Genomic DNA, 23,200 nt, shown 5'->3' with positions numbered 1-23,200 from the left:
TTGTTGTCATATTCTGTGGCTTACCTCAGACAGAGATAAAGAATGCCACATATTGAATTGTTATTACTACTTCCTGCGGTGCTTTGTTTTTATTGGAAATATGCATTTAGTCTTAGAAGCAGGCACAGCCTGTTGAGCAGGCTTGACCCAGGCAACTAAATTTATGAGAGCTACATGGATTTTGCTTGAGGAAATATACCCATCAGTGTGAAAAGGCAATCTGCAAAATATGGTGCTCAAAATAGTTCCCCGTCCCCCACCCTGAGGTAATTTATAACTACATCTATTGTAATTTTTTGAAAATCTGTTACTATGTTTTACTTCTCAGGAGCAGGACTGTGTGTTTGTGGTCCTTCACCTTTTCCTTACCTGGTAATTTTACACTCAAAATCCCCAAGCTCCTCTTTCTACCATCCAGGGGAAAGATACCCATGACCCCATGGAAAAGCCAGTAGCTTTGAGAGGGTTTTTGTTGTTGTTTGCAGAAAAATAGTATTTGGGAGAAAAGGTTTAAGCAGCCTTTCTTCCCATAAAAGAGCAGTATAGGAAACTTAATATAAAAGTAAAGGTAAAGGACCCCTGACAGTTAAGTCCAGTTGCAGACGACTCTGAGGTTGCGGCGCTCATCTCGCTTTACTGGCCGAGGGAGCTGACATTTGTCCACAGACAGCTTCCGGGTCATGTGGCCAGCATGACTAAGCTGCTTCTGGTGAACCAGAGCAGCGCACGGAAACACCATTTACCTTCCCGCCGGAGCAGTACCTATTTATCTGTTTGCACTTGATGTGCTTTTGAACTGCTAGGTTGGCAGTTAATATAGGGATGCTTATTCTCCTAAGCGCTGTGGTCTAAACCACTGAGCCTTGGGCTTGCCAATCAGAAGGTTGGCGGTTCGAATCCCCGCAACGGTGTGAGCTCCCATTGCTCGGTCCCAGCTGCTGCCAACCTAGCAGTTTGAAAGCACACCAAGAAGTGCAAGTAGATTAAAAGGTACCGCTCCGGTGGGAAGGTAAATGGCGTTTCTGTGTGCTGCTCTGATGTTGGTGTTCCGCTGCGCCAGAAGCGGCTTAGTCATGCTGGCCACATGACCTGGAAAAACTGCGGAGTGGACAAATGATGTCTCCCTTGGCCTGTAAAGTGAGATGAGCGCCCCAACCCCAGAGTCGTTCGCAACTGGACTTAACTGTCAGGGGTCCCCTCACCTTTACCTTTACGCAATTAAAACATGCAAGTCTCTATAGCTGCTTTACATTAAAAACAAAAACTGCCAGAAGACACGTCTCCTGTACAGCATTTAGTTTTTTATCTGTGTGTATCTGAAAGTGAGGCTATAGAAGGGCACTCTAGATCAGAAGTATCCCTGAGATGTTTCTGCAAGGTTGGGAGGGTTTATCTGGATCAGTGGTAACAATTTGCTTTATTTATTTTTTCTTAGGCATAATGTTGCTCTTCAGTAGTTCAACTGGGTGTGTACAGTGACTTTTTTGTTGTTGTTAAATAGCAGTCTTTCCAATGTTATTCAGAGCATAAAGTTTACTAAGTGACTTTCAGCCTGTCATTTTCTCTCAGCCTAACCTGCCTTCCAGGATTGTTGTGAGCGTGAGGTAGGAAAGAGAGATATTATTAAGCTCTGTAGTGAGTATATGTTTAGCAGTATGAGGTAAGCATGAGTGAAGGTTAGCACCTGAGATACCATCTACAACAACTGTAATTGGAGAGGAAAAGTTTGATTCAGGAAATTTCCAAATTGCAAAAGAAAATGGATTGTTATCAGATCTGAACTGGATATAAACATTTGAGCAAGCTGCAGAAAAGTTAGAGAAATCTACCCTTTTCAGTTTTTACAAATACCCTCTTATCTAAATGAGATCAGGAAAAATTACCAGCTAGATAGAGAAAATACTTACACTGAAACTATATTATAAAAATCTATCAAATGCTCATAAAAATATCGTTGGAGAACATTACAAAACATTTATTAGAAAAACCAATACAGTGAAGTGGAAAGCGTTTTATATTTTATATACTATAACTGTCAGTATATCTAAAGGCTGTAGGATTGTCCAGCTTGTTTTGAAGGTTCATTTGGCTGCTCATATTTAACTAATCAGGAAAATATCAAGGTATATTTTTATAGTGATATGAAGATAGTTTTAAAAGGACTTGAAGTGCATTTCATGTTGTGCCAAGCCAGGAATAGAATGGAAAAGTTGGTTTTACAGTGCAGTACAATTCTGAGCCTCTGGCTACATTTCCTGTGAATTACACACTTTGGTACCTGCATTAATTATAATAATGGGTTTAGCCAGAAAGGTGTGCTGTTTCATCTTTGATACTGGATATGGTAGCATAAAGTTCATATACAAGGGAGTGTCTGCATTTTGTTTAAATCAGAATACTACTCACTTTTCCAAAGCTTGGTTCATTAGTTTATAGATGTAGGGAGAAGGTGGTAGCTGAATGCAGCCCATTTATTACATACACACAAATTTAAAACATGGATGAGATAGTGAACAAGGAACAAATAGTACTACTTAAATGCTTACCAAAGGAGGCTGTGATCTGAAGCATATATGTTTGGAAGCAACTTCCATCAATTATAATGCACTTCAAAACAGAAATGGTTAGAACTGGAATGCCAATGTGTAATATATAGTGGTGCTTTAATTTAGCAGATTAGGACTCCCTTAGGTGATTCTAAGCACATTTCAGAAAAGCTATGGCAGCATCTATTGCTTGCATACAAACTGTACTGACAGTAGACCTTTGTAAAACTGCTACCTGGGCATAGATCCACATATTTAGTAAACATTTTTCTTTGGCTCCTGTTCACATGCCAAATTTGGAAGAACAATTTTACAGTCGCCGTTTGCCTTGTACTCCTCAGTCACCATTTGGAGAGTATGCTGCTGTTTGATCCTCCATCTGTGTAACTATTAAGAGGTTGTCAATGAAAGGGGGAAATTGTTACTGATAACTGCTCTTTTAATGAGAGATACTCTGTATACCATTTCAGAACCTTCTAAGTTAAAGGTTGCTCAGTTTAAGACTGAGTTGAGATATGAAAGAACTGAGATATTGTATAAGCACCCAACTCTTCCCTATATTTATTTGCTCTTACACATGTTTGAAGGTGAAGGGAATGTTTTCTAATGGATATTCTGAATTGGCTGTGGTTTCAAGCCGCAGAAGAGTAGTTACATGTTGGAAATTGTGATGGCTATAAAATCATTTTTGAAGACCAAGCATCATGTGGTAAGCACAATTGCTGCATAAACATCCAGAACTACTTGTGGCTACTGGTCATTGCTTCACTGACCCTGACCCATATTCCTTAGTGACCTACCCACCCACCCATTTAAAGCGATACAGTGGTACCTCGGGTTACATATGCTTCAGGCTACATACGCTTCAGGTTACAGACTCTGCTAACCCAGAAATGGTACCTTGGGTTAAGAACTTTGCTTCAGGATGAGAACAGAAATCATGCTCCAGTGGTGCGGCAGCAGCGGGAGGCCCCATTAGCTAAAGTGGTGCTTCAGGTTAAGAACAGTTTCAGGTTAAGAACGGACCTCCGGAACGAATTAAGTACGTAACCAGAGGTACCACTGTACATCCTGGCTGTCTGGATTATTGAATCTTAAGAGGAACTTCTGCTAGCGAATCTTTTTAGCATATTAAGTGAAGGGGAATACTCCTTCATCACTTAACTATGGGACACTGGTGAACACAGACTTTTGCTAGAAGCTGGTGCCCCAGATGCTAGTGAGAAAGCTCCCCACAACACCTTTAAAGTTGGATATTAAGCAAAACAGCAATAGTGGGGGGAGGAAAGAAAAGCTGGACATGATGTAAATGATCCTAAGTCTGCAGTCTGTAACAGTCTTAGGACAAAGTGCAGGAGATGCCACAGAGACATAATAAGACCTAGGGGCAAAACAGATTTCAGGTTGCACCAAGGACAATTTTGATGAAGAAGCAACAGTGGCTGTTCCACTATCTGTATGTGTAAAGACCAGCAGTTAGTTGGATCTACTTCCAGCACTCAACTAATTCTACAGTTTTCATGTGTATTGGAGAATGCCGAAAATAGTTGACCAAAGGTACTACTGAAATATAGAATTTAGCTTTTGAGCATTTAATGGCCTCTAACTATTAGATGACACTACCCAATTTGGCTTGTAATGATTCTTTAGAACAGGGGTCAGCAAACTTTTTCAGCAGGGGGCCAGTCCACTTCCCCTCAGACCTTGTGGGGGGCCAGACTGTATTTTGAAAAAAATCAACAACCCAGAGTGAATTCCTTTGCCCCACAAATAACCCAGAGATGCATTTTAAATAAAAGCACACATTCTGTTCATGTAAAAACACCAGGCAGGTCCCACAAATAACCCAGAGATGCATTTTAAATAAAAGGACACATTCTACTCATGTAAAAATACGCTGATTCCCAGACCATCTGTGGGCCGGATTTAGAAGGGGATTGGGCCGGATCCGGCCCCCGGGCCTTAGTTTGCCTACCCATGCTTTAGAAAGTACACCACCTAAAAATATTATCCAGCTCTACTGCTGCTTCGGAGAATCTCTGTATGCAGAAAAGGTGCCCAGCACAGTGAAGTGTATATTTGATTTAAATTGAAGAACGGGAGTTTCTATGGAAGAAAGTAAACTATGGACATTTAATCTATGCATTTATAGAAATATCTGTGGTTCTAATTAGTGCTTAATCATTATAAAAGTTTCATGAGCTCTCTGAAACTGAAAACTGATTACAATTTCTATTTTTTCTTTTTCTTTTAAGAATAAAGATCCATATCTTCATAATGAAGTTACATCCTCTGTTTCACAAATTGCAACAAAGGTATAAGCTTAATATTGAGATATGAATTCAAACTTGTTTCACACAGTATTTCCTTTTCCTGGATATTTTACAGTGCACCAACTTTTTCTGGGTAGGCTGACAAACAACATTCCTCTATTACGTCTTCAGTTACTCAACTTAATTGTTTTGGTATTAGAGTCACAAGCATTTTGGTCTTTGGTTTTTCATATGTTCATCACATGGTTTAACATTTGAAAAAAATATGAATAAATAAAGAATCCTAATAGGAGTTCATTAAAACAGTTGCAGCACTGATTTATTTTGCCCTTTGAATCTTACTTTTAATGCTTTGATGTTTAACCTTTGTACTGAAAGAGCTAAGATTGCTGTGAATAAAATTACATATGGATATGTAGTTAACAGGCTGATCTTAAACTTCGTATTTCAACTTCTAGCAGATTCGCATTTAGGAAGAAACACAACAGTAGCTATGATTTTACAAAACATTCTATTATGGCAGTAATAGAGAAATATTTAGTTGGCACAACAAGCCGACCTGCAAGATTGCAGGTACAAATATTTTGAGTCCATGTGTCAGTATAATTAAATAATACACAGTGAAAGGTCAAATTAAGTGTGTGCAAGTAAAAATTTGACATTTTCTGACTTTCAGATGATTAATCTTACAGTATATTTATTATTATTATTATTTTAAGTATAATTTTTCTTCTTTTCAAAATTAGAAATGATAGAATTGCAATGCTTTCTTTCCTCTCCACTCATGAGATTCATGAATCACCAGCTGGTCTCTTTTTTACAGTCTTAATTATAACATTTACTGCCTGAAAGTACTGAAATAATTAACACTCGAGACTGGGATTACACAACAAGGTTCTTATAATAATGTAACTTTTACATAATGTGGTGTTATATGAGCATGGCTGCTGCCTTCTATTTCTGATTCTTCAAAGTGCTCTGTTCTAGTGGTACATCACCTGAACACCTGAATGCCCACTTTAGGCTGCAGATCATTTGCATGCCCAACAAAGTCAGACTGAGAGTGTATCTTTCCACAATACCTCTCACTTCTGAAACCTTTACTTTTAAGCTTACTCTTTTTTTTAAAAAAGTCATTTAGCAATTCACAATAAAAGCCACAAAAGGATATGGAATGTTTCCCATTCTTCCATACTTCCTGTCTTCTATACGCATTCCTTTGAAATGTGTTATTCTTAGGTGTTCTCAAAGTAGTGCTTTTCCTTTTGTTCTGAAGTTTGAATGAGGCCTCTAGGTGTTTGTATTCTGTTATTATTCTGAAATGCTGCCAATTTCCCCCTTAGATTAAAACAAGACTCAGATTTTTACCAATTCATTATTCATGGGAATGTCTTGAGGACACATATTGTCATTTCCAGAGACCTTAAACCTAGCGAATTGTCAAGCCTTCTCCTTGAAGCAGTTTTCTTAGGTGCCAGACCTATGGACATGATTTTGTGAGAAGCATGATAGTTAGTGTGGAAACTGCCTGACAAGATGGCTCAGTTGGTTAGAGTGTGGTGCTGATAATGCCAAGGTTGCAGTGTCACAAATAGTGGCCAAGGACCTTTAAAAAGAATATGTAAGTTCACGTTCTGTGTATGAGGATATGGGGCACAGCAGCTATATCAGAGTTTCATTCTTACTCAGTGAAACATGGTTTGTTTCTCTAGCACATGTTTGCCTTTTGTAGGTAGAAGAAGCCTATTCATTGTAAGAAATGGCACTTGTGTGACTGGGATCTGACTAGAACATTTCTTAAGAAGAAACTTTCTCAGAATCTCAAGGCAGACTTCATGAGCTAATCACTGTAAATCAAGTGTGGCAATATGTTCAAACCCTGTCAAATGGTTTAATATTAATGAAGAGCTTAGGCCAAGCAGTCTGATCTCGATGTCTGACACATTGGTGCTTGACCTCAGGACGCAGTCAGTGATCTAGAGTTTCCTCCTGAAGGACACCGCACTGTAAGGTGGAGTTTAAGTTGAGGTCTGAGATTCAGACTGCGAGAATGAGTGAACAGGAGATATCTGGCCACATGTTACCCATTGGCTGTCTGATGCAGATGAATTAAGGCAGGCTAGCAATGGTTTTCAGTTGGTGCATTGGGATTCACTAACAGCCTAATCTAAGGTGGGTCACAACAGCAGTACTGCCACCATACAAATAGACGGTTAATAATAATAAATAATAATAATAAATTTTACCCTTCCTATCTGACTGCATTACACATTAAAAGCATTACACATTAAAAGTCCACAAATACATTTGGGGCCACAAATTTGGGTCTATAAATATACGTTTAGGTTAGAGGTGGGTCCCAGGTCAGGAAAGCTTGAAGGGCTTATCCTAGTAACAGCCCTTTCCTCAGCCAGGAAGGCAATACTTTCTCACCAGCAACATGTATGCAAGTCTGCCCATCCCCTTGTTTTGTATTACTTCTTTTTCCCTGTTGTTTTCTACAGAATGCTTTTGCTGGCATTTCAACATCAAATTATACTAGCTTTCTTCTTGTTTTGCAGCTTGTAACTTATGACACTGAAAAAATATGACACCTTGTTGTGGCCCAGGACTTGTAAACATTTCCTCAGACATGATCTAGATTTTAGTCTGGCATGCTCCCAGGAAACAAGATAATCCACATACCTGCTTAATAGAAGAGGGATTTTTTTTGGGGGGGGGTCACAGCAGGGATTGCTATACAAGATATGCTAGACTAAAGGTAAAGAGTGTTGTAGTTGAGGGGAGGAGTTTGTTAGTAACAGGTAAAAGTACCTACAATAGAAGAGTTTTGTATTCAGGAGAGAAATGAGCAGCATTGCAGTACTTAGGCGTCGGTGAATGCTGAATCCTAAGTATGCTGGTAAGAATTGATTTATTTAGGAATAGTACTTCAGTTGGAGACTAAGTATGAGTCTCTGTCTGTCTGTCTGTCTGTCTGTCTCTTTCTCTTTTTCTTACTGGAATTCTACCAAAATAATGTATGTTTTCAAGGATCCTTGGGCTACAATTCTATACTCACTTACCTGGGAGTGAGCTCCATTGAACTCGGTGAGACTTACTTCTCTCTATGTGTGATTGCATTGTTAATCTGAGGTGAAATAGTTGAAATATCTGTTTCCTTTTGTGGCACAGAAAAAATGAATTCTGTATTTATCCAGTGATGAAAGGAGGAAGGACAACTTCACTACCCAAGAGGATGGGAATCAGTTGAAAAGTAGAAATTGATTTTTACATTCAGCCATTGCTAGGCTGGTCCAGGTGCACGGTTGTGTTGAAAAGAAGGATTTGATGCCAAAGCATTTTATGTTTGAGTATATCATTATTAGAATATATCTGGGAGAGCTACAACCCTAGGCAAAAAAAGGCACACATTCTATTCTATTAAGTGATAAATCTGTGTATTCCAGAGTCATACGAGTAACATCTAAAACAGCAGAAACACATCACAATTCTAACACTTCAGAGCCTGTCGATATTGCACTTGTAGAGTTGACAGTCTTTAACTTTACTGTTACTAAGTCTTTGTTACCTTAGTTTGGTATCAAGGGAAAGAAATGCCTCTAGTTCCAGCTCTGCATTGTTATAGCCAAACTAAGCCTTGATAAAACAGGCCTAGTTCAATAATAACAGAGTCTCTTGTCAGTTGTGGTTTTTCTTTTCTCCATAGAACAAGATTCTTACTAGTATTTCCATAATTATTTATTTAATATTTGTTTTTCAATCCCAGGAACAATACTGAAAACTTATGCTCGAGTTACATAAAAGAATGGAGGCACGCTCCGGTACATGCCAAATGGCTATTACAGAGGCAGTTCAGGATCCGTCCATTGTTTCCATTGGAGTTCTGTTAAGCTAACCAAACATTAAACATTAGGCACTCCAACATGGCTGTAGTGAGGGAGAAATTACTCTTTTTGCACCCCTGGATAACACTAGCTTTTGTGGTCTTTTTATTCATGTGGCTTCAGTGAAGCTCCAATCGACATTGCTCAGGCTTAGAGGATAATATTTTTTTAGAAATAGAGAGAGAATTGATCTAGGTTTCGTATGAACAAGAACTGTGCACAGCAGGGGCTCAAAACTGTTAAGGATTGTGAGGCCCATTGATTTCCATAGCAGTGACATAAGCATGCTTTAATTTTCTCATTAGCACCAGAGCAACTTAAAAACACTTCGGTTGAATCATGCCATAGAAGTTTTTGTAATAATAAACAACAATTTCATAACATTATACTCACATTCATTAATCTGGAATAACTACCATATTATCTCTCCATGGCAGAGAGTGCCTGTCAGCAGCTTCAGCTAGTACATCAACTGCACCCTTTCATAGACAGGGATAGCTAAGCCACTGTGATACCTGCACTATTAACCTCATGTTTAGACTACTATAACATGCTCTATGTAGGGCTTCCCTAAAAGTTAGTTTGGAGGTTGCAGCTGGTTCAGAATGCCACAACCTGAGTGGTGGGTGGTATCCCTTTTGGGGCACAGATCATACTCATAGGAAGGGATCTTCACAGGCTGATTTTAAGGTCTTGCTGCTTACAAATAAATCCTTAAACAACTCTGGACTAGGTTACCTGAAAAACTAGTTCCCCTCCATTGCGCTATAGGAGCATTAAGATAATCAAACAGAACCCCTTTTGTCTTGCTATGGCCTGAGGATAACTGACTTGTGGTGATGTGGAGGCAACCTATTCGTTGGTGGTGCCAGTGTTATGGAATGCAGTCGCCACTGAAATATAGGAGGCCCCAAATGTATTTACATTCCGCCAACTGTTAAAGATCCACCTGTTTAGACAGACCTTCCCTTGATCTCCCAACTTGAGTCTTCTGTTTTAATGACTAGGTTCTTTTAATTGGATTTTTATTGTGCATTTTAATTATGAATAGTTATATTTTAATGCTTGTGTAATCAGTTTTTAAACAACTTTGAAGCCTATTTTGGCCCATGATGTACAAAATTCATCTGTAAATACTTCCAAATACTGGTTATAAAGATGTTTATTCTTAACATACAGAATCTGAAAGTGCTAGCTGGTGCATTAAGCTATACCGTCCATCTTTATAAGATAATAATTGCAGCGTCACTGGCTACATTGTTGCCCCTGTGTTTCGCAAGGTGACATCTCCCATTCTTGAAGAAAGGCGAGGCTTGGAACAGCTCTGTACTAGTTCACCTTGAAGTAAGGTAATTGTGCTAGCCTTTCGTGGCTGTCTTATTGTATGGCTGCCACAAACAAATACCGTGCATTAGCTGTGTCAAGGGCAGAAGGGTGGGGGGAGGAGCAGGATTTCCAAATAAACACAGTTAAAACTTCTCTCCTTTTGCAAACTGATGAGGGTAGGACAGGAGCAGGTGGCTCTTCCTTAAGCTGCTTCAACGCCTAGTTCAACAGTGGCCACCAAGCTCAGAGTAACTCTGCAAGAGATTATGAGCCCCCTGCTAGACAACCTTTGAAAGAATGTCAGTGTGAAGCAATATTCTGGGAAGGCAGTCATCTAACAGGTTCAGCCTATTGCCTACTTTGTTTCTACCCTCTCCTGGAAGCTGTAACCCTGGAAACTAGTAATTGTGAACTGGACTAAGTATTTTTGTCATCCCTCCCCAGAGGCTATGCTCAGCCCAAGGACTGAGTAAAAACCTAATACCACCCCTTTAAGGTGGGGCTTTGTAAAATCTAGTTCCATGAGACTTTCTAGCTCATTTAAAACTGTAGTCAAGATTTTACATAGGCCTACAACAATAATAAATTACGTAGCTGAAATCACTGGCAGTATATGATAATAAATCCTTGAGAATTGTTACTTTTGTGTTGTCTGTGATTTTACTATATTTACAAAGTCAGACCAATTAATAGTATTTATAAACCATACTTCACCCAAAGGTCCCAGGGAAGCATACACACACACATATTTATAGCCAAATAGTATGGCAGCTGAAATCAAAATAAACAAATCGCTATACAATTTCAGAGAGAGAGAGAAAGAGAGTTAGTTGGCAGTGGGAACTACAAACAACATATTTACAGGGATAACCATACTTCACCTTTCATAAAGGCTGGGCAAAGAGATGTATCTTCATCTGATGCTTGAAGGGGAATACTTTTGAAGCATGACGCACCTCAGAGTGGCACATCTTAATATATGATGAGGACAATAGGGGAAAAGGTGTGAATACAGCTATTTGTGGCTTAAGATTTTAGGATATGATTAGTGCTTTGAATTGGGCCTGGATGATAATTGGCAACTTACGCACACTAGCCATTATCAAGAGATACATGCAGTGTATGATGCAACGGAGATCTCATTGGATGATTTGCCTCTAGCCATAGGAGCCAAATCCAGTGGGCTGTGAGTGCTTGGGCACACCCACAATAATATAATTGTAGGGGCCGGGCACCCCCAAGGTCAATCAGAGAGGCAGCCAGCCAGCCTCTGCTGCACTCCCTCCGAGAGAGCAGTTCACCGCTGCCCTCGACAGCCAGCCAGTGAGTTACCCTTTTCTGGAAGAAGGCTCAGATGTGGGGGCAGAGTCTCTCTGCCTCTGAGTCTGAGCCCTCTCCAGAGAAAAGGGTGTCTCGCTGGTTGTGGAGAGAAGGAAGAAGAGATGCCACCGGCAGCTGCAACACAGGTGTGTGACGTCACATGCACATGCCTACACGTAGCCCCCCCTCCAAAAACGCAATGCAGTGTTGCGTGTCGTGCGTGTGATATCACATGCACTAGTGTGTGTGACATCGAACGTCTGTGATACAGCGGCGGGCACCCACAATCCTGAGGGTGAGATGGTGCCCCTGCCTCTAGCTGCCCATTGTAATGCAGATTTATGTTCGCTCTGTATATGCAGTTTCATTCAAAAGAAACCTGTTTTGGTACGTGGATCTCTTTTCAGGAGCAATTTTTAGTCGAATTTCCATTCCATTGTATCTAATCAGCTAAAATGAGTACCGTATTTTTCGTCCCATAGGACGCTCCGTCCCATAGGATGCACCTAGTTTTTTGGGGGGGAAATAAAGGAATTTTTTCCCCTTTATTTCCCCCCCCAACAGCTGGTCGGGGAAACCAAACCAGGTCGAGGAACAGCGGGATGGCGGCACTATGCCTCCCTGCTGTCCCCCGAGCTTGTGGGGCTGGCTGATGTCTGCCCCGCGTGAGGGGCGCTCTGCTTCAGGGCGCCCCGCCCGTCGGGCAGCTGGCTGCTATCCGCAGCGTGGGGAGCCCTGCGGGGAACTCCCGCAGGGCTGCCTAGGCTGCGGATGTGTTCCCGAAGCGCCGGGCGCTTTGCTTTCAGGGCGCCCGACGCTCCAGGAAGCAGGCTGCTATCCGCAGCCTAGACATCCCTGCGGGACCTCTCGCAGGGCTGCCTAGGCTGCGGATGTGTTCCCGAAGCGCTGGGCGCTCTGCTTTCAGCGCGCCCCGTGCTCCGGGAAGCAGGCTACTATCCGCAGCCTAGACAGCCCTGCGGGAACTCCCGCAGGGCTGCCTAGGCTGCGGATGTCTTCCTGAAGCCTGTAGAGAGAGAGGGGTCGGTGCGCACCGACCCCTCTCACTCTCCAAGCTTCAGCGAAAGCCTGCATTCGCCCCATAGGATGCACCCAGATTTCCCCTTCATTTTTGGAGGGGGAAAAGTGCGTCCTATAGGGCGAAAAATACGGTATCTGTTTTCAAAAAGGCTTTGAGTCTCTAAACCATCATAAATAATTTAAAGATAGAATTCTGAGCACGTGATGTAAATGGAGATAAATGATTCTTAACAGAACTGATTTATATTTGCAGTAATTTTTTAAGAAAACATATCTTAAAAAAGCTTTCTACTTTTGGAAACACATATGGCAACCTTACGAAAAATAGACTAGGATTCTATTACAGTGGTACCTTGGGTTACAAACTTGATTCATTCAGGAGGTCCGTTCTTAACCCGAAACTGTTCTTAACCTGAGGTGCACGTTCGCTAATGGAGCCTGCCACTGCTGCCGCGCCACCGCTGTGCAATTTTCGTAATCATCCTGGGGCAAAGTTTGCAACTCGGGGTACTACTTCCGGGCTAGCAGAGTTTGTAGCCTGAAGTGTTTGTATGCCCGAAGCGTTTGTAACCTGATGTACCACTGTATCTCTGTTTGAAACTCATAGGCTGTTATGGAGGGAGTACAGTTTTTTGTTCCATTACGATCTTCAGTTCCTTTCCCCAGTTTTTAATTAATTACTAAATAAGAAGTTTCTTAAGTCTAGGAAGCACCTTTAGATGCTTGCAGGTTGAAAATCTGTTTATTTTTCATTGTTGCTTCACATCATGAATTCAGACTGTTCTTCCTAGGATTTCATTATGCATTTGGTGTTCAGAACATCTATAAATTATTCTGAGCTAATGATCTTGTATCAACACAACAAAAATTGCATTCAGGGATGTCTTACCCATTAGGGTTAATGCACCCTGCACCACGGTGCCTGCCCATCAGGGGTGCCCAGCAGCGGGAGTCCAAGACTGACCGGGAACAGCTGTGAGGGCATGCTGGGCGGCGGCAGCGGCTCTTCCTACAGCCCGCCGCGCTCTCTCGCTTCCTGCCTGGGAGAGGAGGCAGCGGTGGCACAAAGCTACGTGGTGCCCTTCTCCCTCCTGCCCCCCCCCCGGCAGCAGTAGCGGGACTGCTGAGGACGCCTGCATGGCAAGCGAGCCTTGAGCTGCCCATCGCAGGAGGCAGGGAGGGGGCGTACCGAGAACGTCACCCCCCACCCCTTCCGTCGAGGAAAAAGGTGGAGGAGGGATACATTCAGATTTGGGGTGGTGGGAGGGGAAAGCTGAGGAGGGGCACACTACCATTAGGACTCAGTTCAGAGGTAAGGATGGACTTGAGAGCGTGTTCTCCATGCAGTTAGTGATTAAAAACAAACCTCCAACAAAAAGTGGGCTTTAAGGTCCTATTAGATTCAGCAGGTAAGTGCAGTTAGGGCTGCAGCCTTTGTGACCCAAGTTTTGGGTCCTTTTTAGGTTCAGGATGTCACTGCTTTACACCACCCCCACAATATTTGAAAACGTCAGCTTTGTACTTAAACACAAATTGGCCGGGAACTTCATTCTCTGTGTCTTCATCAATTTATTTAAAGAACAAACTGGTGATTGCTTTAACTTTTTGATATGTGGTGATCTGAATCATGAGGATGAATTAGAAGAACTTATGAGTCTTGAATGAGTCTTGCTTTGGAATTGAGGACTTCATTAGATTTTCTTTTGCCTTTTCATTTTATTTTGTTCTAAGGGCTTGTTGTTAGAGTTAATGTGTAAGCTTGGTGTCAGCTCCCTAAAAAAAAGTCAACAACTTTGGGGTCCCCCCCCTTAAAAAAGGTTGACAACTCTGGCAAACGGGGGGGGGGGGCACTGGAGGGATCTTTGCACCATGGCGCCGGATATGCTTAAGACGTCCCTGATCGCATTGCAACCCTATTTCTTTGGAGATACCAGAGTTCTAGTCTGAAATGTTCTTCTGTAATATTCTGAATATTAATGACCTATATTTGATATTCTTCATTTCACAATATTCCCCAATCTTACTATTTGATTCACTGCATTGTTTGTGTGGGATCTTTTCCTTCCAAATGACAGTCACCTCTGTTTCCCTCTCCTATCTTGAACAAAATGCTTTCAGGGAAGGTTTGTCATGCACATGTTATATAACCTGAGCAGCGCATTTGGATTTTTTTTTTTTTTTAGCTGATGTACCTTATGATTCAGGGCCTCTTGATTTCACTGCTGATACGAGTAGAATCAAAATTGTCATCCTCATCTGTTTTCCTTTAACAGTGACACATAGCTGTTCATATTTCTTGTTTCACAAGCTGTGCTCATTAAATTACAATTACTTGATGGCAGAAGATTATTTTGGGGAGCTGGGAAGTTGGCTACTGAAAGTGTAGAAACCTGCTCCAAGAAGCTGTGTGAAGTTGAAAAATACGAAGACAAAATGGCCTCTCAAGAATCTTCAGTTAGACTTTCACTACACAATCAGTTCAAGCACACTTGTGAAAGATCAGTCATGAAAACAATATAATGTATTATACTTGCTCTTCTACTACTTCTACTACTTCTGCTACTACTAGTAATAGTAATGATGATATTGCTTCATAAGGCTGAAATTATATAGTGTAGCATTGAATTATTTGAACATTCAGGGGAAATAAGTTAATTTAAATTAAGTTTTACATTTGAATTTTAAAAGGCTCCCATAGTGTACTCTAGGGGGCACCAGAATAGCACCCGTGAGAGTGCGTGTTAATTCCTTAAATAGCACCCACATATTATTTAAGTATTCCCTTAGAAATCTACAATGCATGGGATATTATTTGCTCTTCCTACTCAGTTCCCGTTTACACTGGTTTAGTAATCTCCTACACTGCATCCCTATTCCTGAAACATAGCCACATTTCATTGAATTCCAGGATTGGATGTGCACCTTTCCTTCCCCATTCTGGACAGAGGGGAGGTGCAAATAGCTTCTCTCTGTGAGCAAATGCAGTTGTTCCTTTCTCCCATTGATGGTGGTAGGGCATACAAGTACCATTTTTGTGGCCCTGTCTCTTTCTCTGCTCTTTTAGATGTGCAGCTATTATGTGTTATGCCACAATCCCATGGCAGCAATTATGCAACTGGCATTGGCACCACTCTCAGGAAATTTCAAATGTGTCCACTAGCCCTCCAAAGGTTGGTGAACAGTGTTTGAATGGGCCATGAGCAGCAGTCTGAAGAGACTCAGAAGCAGAGAACTAGGAGCCAGAACCAAAGGGCAATCAGGATCTTAAGGCAACTAGGTGGAAGGGCTGGAGAACAAGCTTAGAGCCAGGATGAAGGAGCAAGACCAGATAGAGTTCATGAACGCCTTGTTGCTCTAAGCAAAGCCCAGCTTGGGGGGGGGGACTAGTTCTTTATAAACCTTTCTAGCCTGCAGGAGACAATGGCCAACCTGAGCAGGTAGAGCCAGACCAGAACTGGAAAGTTCCTACTTGAGAGGCTGCAGTTACGTGGCTCATCTCATGGGGCAGTGCTCAGCAGTTCCTAAAAGTGGCCATGGATGTTGACTCTTTGGCAAGGACAGGTGACAGTAGAATGGAATGGGAGTATGGATGGCTGACTTGGAACAGTAGAAGGAGCACCCCACATGGCAACATGTTTAAAACAGCACAACCTATATGCTAGAGTAAGGTATCAACAAGCATGGGGGAACCTTGAGGTTTGCGGAAGTAAAAAATATCTTTAGAGCATGCCCCTCCCCCAAGCTAAGCAGACCCATAAAGACTGAGTGTACTTAATGGACAAAGAATGCTGGTAGAATGGAGCTACTTAAATCCTGCACAGCAGCATACCACACACACGGTTTGGTTGCACACCCAATTGGTTGCTTCCTGTTAATAGTTCACAGCAGAGGAACCTCTTGGTATGCCCCATTTGCCTCAGTGTAGAAGGCAACCAAGCTTGAGCTGAATTTCAGTGTGCATTCAGTAACCTTAGCCGTAAAGGCAACAAATTTGATGTTTTATGTCATCAGCCAAGTAGGGGTGAACAGAACCAAGTGGTTCCCCCCCCAGAAAATTCATGCCACTGCATGGAATGGATTGCAGAACAGCAAGAATGGATTCTGTAGTTAATTTAAGGCATGCATCAAGAGCCCTAGCTGGCCTACTCCAGGAGGCTATGTTGCAAGGTAAGCCAAGTACAGTGAAAAGATGCTTTCATACTCTAGCCATAATCAGGGCAAGCAAAAAGGTCTCAGTGCTCCATACAGGGTGGTAGCATTTTTGAAATGTGCCACAATATTTCTCCAAATATCAGTGATTGCTGTGACTATTCATTGGCTATAAAGACTGAAATGTGGGAGCCAGCTGATTTCTCTCAGAACTCACGAACAGGTTAGGCCCATTTTGCTTTGCACCTTGGGTTCTACAAGGGCTAGAGACTTCCTATTTTTTTTAAAAAAAGAAAGCTGGGAATCTGGAATGGCTATTCTCTCAGGCTCCTCTGTCATACTGTCTTCTAGACCAAACAAAAAAGGAACCCATCCCACTGTAAAAGCTTTCTTATTGTAAAATAATCTGGTAATTTCCACTACCTCAAGCGAGTTCTCTTATCAGCAAAGGTGATCAGCTCTAAAGACAATTGAGAATTCCTTGGTTTCATTACAGTAGGCAGCATTCTATAGCCTTCTTTTATAACAACACTTCCAACCTGATAATATCGGTGGACAGATTAGCAAATGAGTGGCAATAGGCTTTAACTCAGTAAGAAACTTTTAAACATTTGGTTAACAGGTGGGTTTTTATTTTTTTTACTTTAAAAAATGGAGGAGCAGCTGATGTAATTTCTTCATTCCAGTAGTCATAGGTGCAACCTGAAACCTACATACCAACTAGAAGAGCCTAATTTAAATGTCTCCTACCTCCCACCTTCCATTTTAAGACTGCAACTAAATGCAGCCTCCATGCTTTCAACACCAGAGGTTTTCTCCCTCCCCTTCCCTGCTTTATTTTGCCAGCTATCCTGATAAAGAGTTATCAAGAACTCAAAAACTTCTACATTATTCTGTGACATCTTGGTTGGTCTGATACGTGTATTAACCTAATGTGGATTTTGGAACTATGCATTTAAATATCCACATTATGGATCAAAATGAAGACATAATTCTTTAAGGCAAAGAAATGAATCAAAAATATTCATAGCTAATTCCTGATTAGTGTTGGAGAGTTAAACACGCATATTTAACATTTCAAAGTCCGATCATTTGAGTTAGTAGCCAAGGCTCTCTTGCATTCTCCCTGGGTCACAATTGGTGGAGCAGAGAGAATAGACAAAAATCCCCTTTGAGAGCAGGAATCCTAATGAGGGTTCATGTTTGGCAGTTGTTCAGTTTTAATGCAAAGTTACTTTAGAGATCTAACATGCTGACATTATTGTTCTGCCAGGATTGTGGGAGGAACGAAGCAAAAACTTTTCAGCAGCACGTACTAGTATACTGTACGTATGCATTAAACCATAATTTATTTTTAACTATGGTTTAATGTGCCATTTTCTACAGCGGTGTTGTATATTGTAAATGGCATTTCCATGCGCTCTGGCTTCCGCCACGGTGTTCCATTGTGCCAGAAGCGGTTTAGTCATGTTGGCCACATAACCCAGAAAGCTGTCTGCAGACAAACACCGGCTCCCTCAGCCTGAAGCGAGATGAGCACCGCACCCCATAGTTGCCTTTGACTGGACTCAACTGTCCAGGGGTCCTTTACCTACCTTATATTTTGCATACATTAAATTTTACCTTTACCTACCTTATATTTTGCATACATTAAATTAATTTGTAAAACTCTCGTTTTTAGGTTCAAGGAGCAGGTTTTCGTGGTTGGAAGGAAGTAACATCCATATTTAATAAGGATGATGAACAACAGTTACTTACAGGATGTAAATCTCCAAAATCTAAAGGGTATGTATAATGGGGAGTGGGAAGTGATATAAATATGGAGTAAATTATGGAAGTACCAAGGCTGCTAGAGGTGTTAAGGCTAGAATCAAGATAATCAGGTAAAAAAAACAATTTAAAGTTTAGAAGGCAAGAGAGTTCTTACGTCACATATTATTTTTCAGCTTGTAAGATTCTGTTTAAGTTAAGGATCCACATGGGGCAGAAAAAGCAGTTATTGTAGACAATCTACTGAAGTGCAGTGGGATTTTTTAAAGACAGTTGGGTGGAAGCAAAGTACATAATCTTCTTTGAGGGCCATCAGCACAAGTCAGTCTTTGTCTTTCAACCATCTGATGCAAATTCTGTAAGTTTCAATTGAAACAATATGCTCATTATGGTATCAAATAGAGGAGCAGATAAGCCCAAAATGACAGACACATGTGCATTGCCTACCTTACCTTTCATACACAGATCATCAACACTATTCCTTGTAAGACTTATGCTGGTTGCACATAGGAATCTACAGCTTCTCTTTCTCCTTTGGGAGAAAGGGTAGGATACAAGTTTAATACATAATAATGTATTCTGTTCTGATAAATTCTGTATTATTTTATTCTCTGTTTAGCCATTTTTCTAGAGTAGAAAATAAAATGTTTAAATAAAAATACATTTCTAGTGAGACTTGATCAGTTATTCAAGGATAACGACAAAATTGTTCTGGTCTTCCTCTGTCTTAAAAGTAAATATGTCAAACTTTCTTCCCCACAAATGTGTTCCAATAAAAAAATTTTTTATTGTTCCTTAGAACAAGCTTAAAATTAAAAGAGGATGTGAAATCCGAAAAGAAAGCTGGATTTTGGGACAGTTTGGTGATAAAACAGAACATCCAGTCCAGGAAGCCAGACGAAATTGAAGGATGGGAGCCACCACAGATCCCTGCCAGTGATAACCTCAGCGACACTGGAAGTACTCTGAGTGACTATCCATCTTGGTCAGGTTGGGAAGACGAAACCAAAGGCTCCACAAAATACACCAACCTGGCAAGCTCAGGAAATACATCAAGATGGAGCATCAGATCAGCTGGAAGGTTGGTTAGCATAAGGCGACAAAGCAAAGGCAACCTTACTGATAACTGGGAAGAACTAGAATGACATACAAAATGTGAAATGTTCTATAAGTGATGATAAGCGACATGGTTATGTATATCTTCAAACCAAAATCAAAACTGCTTAATATTGCACCTTTACAGAAGAGTATTCAAATTGTCCAACCATCTGCTCACCTTATCCTATGTTTCTTAGTTCTTCCGTTTTCCATATTGAATGAAGTCGAGCACCTACTTTGTGCCTATATTTCCCACATATTCTATAGCACCTTGGCTCGCTTTTTTAAAAAACAAAACCCCCACAATTTAATGAATGTATACACTGGTTGAATATTTGACTGCCTTACATAAGAACTTCTCTAGTTTGAAGTTCTCTCTTTCCTAGTTTTCAGACATCAAAGATCTATATTTTGAATGCTGACCCTGTTGTGTAAAAGTGCTGATTTGCCGTTTGACACTGCATTGTTTCAGCTTGATACATTGCTTTCTTTGTCCTGAACATGAACACATGATTCTCAGGCTGGAACGTCGAAGATCCTGCATTTCCCCTAAAGTCCTGAATTGCACATGACTTGTAAGAACCCAACACATACGTGTTTCTTCTTCCGTTACAAAATCTTCGCTGATGAATTTCAGGCGTCCTTGTATTATGTTGATTAATCAATAATACGGCTAAAACAGGTTTGCAATCATCCCAAACCACATAACCACAGATGAATGAGGTGACCGCTAAGATCTGATTTATGTATTCCCTAAGTGCTGTAGCAGGCAACAAAAGTAGCTTTTATATGCTTGGGCTTCACATTGCAGTAACAACATACAAAAGGGCCCATCGCCTCAATAACCTAGGTCACACAGGTACTTTCTATACTAGTACAGTCTGAAATGGGTCTCTGTGTGCATTACCAATGCAGTAGGGAGCCTACCCTTATGACCATGAGTGCTGTCAGCATCTACTATATCATTTAGGAAATGTAGGAATCAGGCCCAATTGTCAGAAAACTATCTGTTTGAAGGGTTATCATTGCTTTTTTCCTTCTGTCCCCATTCCCTCAAACTATGATTCCATGTTGCTCTTTTGCAGGACGTGTTTGATGTTCTCTTGGCATTTACAGAATGACAGTAGTTAATGCTCTGTCTCTGCTATGTACAAGGGTTATTTAAGTATGTGTATTTGCTGTTGTGAGGTTTAGTCTTACTGGTTGCTGCTACTTTTTTATTAATAACAAAGAGCTATGCATTATAGTGCACATGGGAAGTTGGAAATGTACTATAGGTAAAGTTTAGGGTATCTCACACCCCCGAGTACTTTCACCTATCCATTTTATTTAAAATTGTCCAATTTATGAGATTGGAGTGACATAAAGGCACTGTAATTCAGTGTACTCGCACCACTGTGACAGAAGAAGTCCAATACATCAATTTAACGTCTCCTTTCAATCATAACATAAGATATACACATATGTGTTACATGTGTGCCATTTTTGCATCTGTGATAGCCAAATTCTAACATTTAGCTATATGATACAAGATAATCTGCTGCATAGAAGACAAATTGTTAATGGTCAGAATAACCGAGCACCACAACTTTCATTTCTTATGACTTGGCTCTGCGTACAACTTTCTTCAATGGCTGGAGATCTAACTGGCTCAGAATGATTTTGCCCAGTTCTTCAGTTCTTGCAAAAGGAAGTCTTAGCCCTGACACTACTTGGATGAAAGTAGCAAATTGTCAGTAAAAGAGGAAAAATAGTAGACAGGAGTCACCAGAGAGCCATCTGTTCGTCTAGCTGCCACTATTACTGATCTGAATATGAAAAAAACCATGTTAAAAGTGCCTTGTTCTATAATACTGCATCATAAATGCTCAAACCTTTTAATTACTTCCTTGTTCCTTGTGAACACTTGTTTAATACTCTGTAAAACGAATATCAATCCAAGATGCTAGACTTACCTATTTCTCCCAAATTATGAATCTTTACTTGACACTGATGCTGAGCCTATGTACCACAGCTTGTGTAATACCTTATTCAGCAATATGGACACCTTTAAAAAATTCAAGATTTGCTTCCAGTGAGATCAGCAATTTTTAAACAAAATGAAATGTTTTATAACTATGCAGACTATCCATTTTATGTTTTCATAATTTAATAGCCCATTCCACATAAAAAGTTGTCACCCAGTGACAACAGCTGATGGTAAAGTTTCTGTCACTGGTGGATACAACCCAAAGATTTTACACTACTCTTGTGCAGGTTGCAGGATTCTGTGGACTCGTCTGTCACAGCTAGAGAGTGCTTGTGGAACAAGAGCTGTCCTCCTGTTCTGTTCAAGTAGCCTGCAGCTTGGAATTGCACTATTAGTCCAACTCTTCTTGCTCTCCCCCCCCCCCCCCCGGAAATGTATTTGAAGCCAATAGCATTTGTGCTATTTTGGCAGGAGGCCACAAAAAGCTTATATCCTTTCCAACACCAAACTGTACCCGCTTGCTATGGCAATACAATATTGTGCTTTGTAGGGTTGGGATTTTCAGCTGTCACACAACTGAACCTGTATTGAAAAATGCAGATTTGTTTAGGCAAGCTAAAAGCAGAGGATGCAAACCAGTCAAAGCTGACGCTTGTAAGTCTCATTCGGTTGAATGGAAAAGTGAAATGCATGTTTAACTTTCACACATAGAAATAAGTAAGACTTAACACTGCTTGACTTTGGCTAGACCATGTTCTGAATTTTATGTCTTAGATATAATTGCAGAATATAGCCATTTTCTTTATGCAAAGATTTCTATAGTTTACAGTCCTTTGGAGGGCCTTCATACAGCAGGAACTGAATTGCGGGACGTTGGCACTGAGCTCTTTCTTGGGGGAAAAACCCAGGAACGATGGGGCAAAGGTGGTTAGAAGCTCAGTGTTCACCACCTGTGGAAGCTTCCTTATACTGTGATAGGTAGGGGTTATGCCTTGCACATTATACTGTCAAGTGCCTGTACTTTACCTTGGTGACATGTTCGTGATGATTCCACATGAAAGAAATGTTCACACATTTGTGCTGCATTTAGATACCAATGAAGACAAAGAAACATCCATCACTCTAGATCCTGTGTGTTGGCTTAAGCTGTTAAATAGTCTCATTTGTGCTGACGCAGTGCGAGCTTATGCACAGATTCTGACCCACTTCTCAGAAAACAGTTCCCGTTGCTCCTCTCAGTCACATGACAGGCAAGCCTTTGCTTTAGCTTCTACAAGGCCAGCAGACCGCAAGGTGTGCCTAGCCCTGCTTTTCTACCTTTCCACCACAACCTATGCTGCCATGAACAGCAGGAGCTCTGAAGGAAGCACTAGCAGCCTGCTGCTGAGCTTGATCCTGCCCCAAGCACTGATGTGAGGGGAGATGTTTCCTTCTTGGTCTGTGTGCTCTGGAGGTGGGTGGCAGGCCCACAGGATCAGGCCTCAAGCGGGAATCTGAGATACATAAAGTATCATCTGATTTTTAAGCTTTTAAGCTTTTGTAAAAATGGGACACAATCCAACAAAAGTTCTGTACTTTCATACCTCATTGATTTCCATGCTATTTAATGTGTTTCTCTCTCACTGAAATCAGTGAGATGCAAGTGTCCTTCAGTTTGGCTGGATCATGCTCATATTTTCCTAAAGCATCATTCTTTAATTTTAAGGGCAGTGGTTAAATTTTAATGTAATTTATGGTTGTGCTTTTGTAGGATTATTTGTTTGAAATGAGATTACTCTTTTGTGGTATTTTATGTGTTGGGCAGATTTTTATTCTTTCAATTCT

At 40.9% G+C, this 23,200-nt stretch overlaps 1 protein-coding gene across 1 annotated transcript in view; it reads left to right on the top strand.

Moving 5' to 3' along the window:
* The window catches only part of TDRP (testis development related protein), a 31,147-nt gene extending 8,876 nt beyond the window's left edge, over positions 1-22,271 (top strand). Inside the window, exons 3-4 of the mRNA XM_053380799.1 lie at positions 18,221-18,324; positions 19,109-22,271. Coding sequence (XP_053236774.1) covers positions 18,221-18,324; positions 19,109-19,454 — 450 coding nt within the window. The 3' untranslated portion in view covers positions 19,455-22,271. The remainder of the gene's footprint in view (positions 1-18,220; positions 18,325-19,108) is intronic.
* Positions 22,272-23,200: the final 929 nt, after the last annotated feature.

Source organism: Podarcis raffonei, chromosome 3 (genome assembly GCF_027172205.1).
Source record: "Podarcis raffonei isolate rPodRaf1 chromosome 3, rPodRaf1.pri, whole genome shotgun sequence".
Lineage (NCBI taxonomy): Eukaryota > Metazoa > Chordata > Lepidosauria > Squamata > Lacertidae > Podarcis > Podarcis raffonei.
Note: the sequence above shows the minus strand (reverse complement) of the source record. Positions and strands in the feature narration are given on the sequence as shown.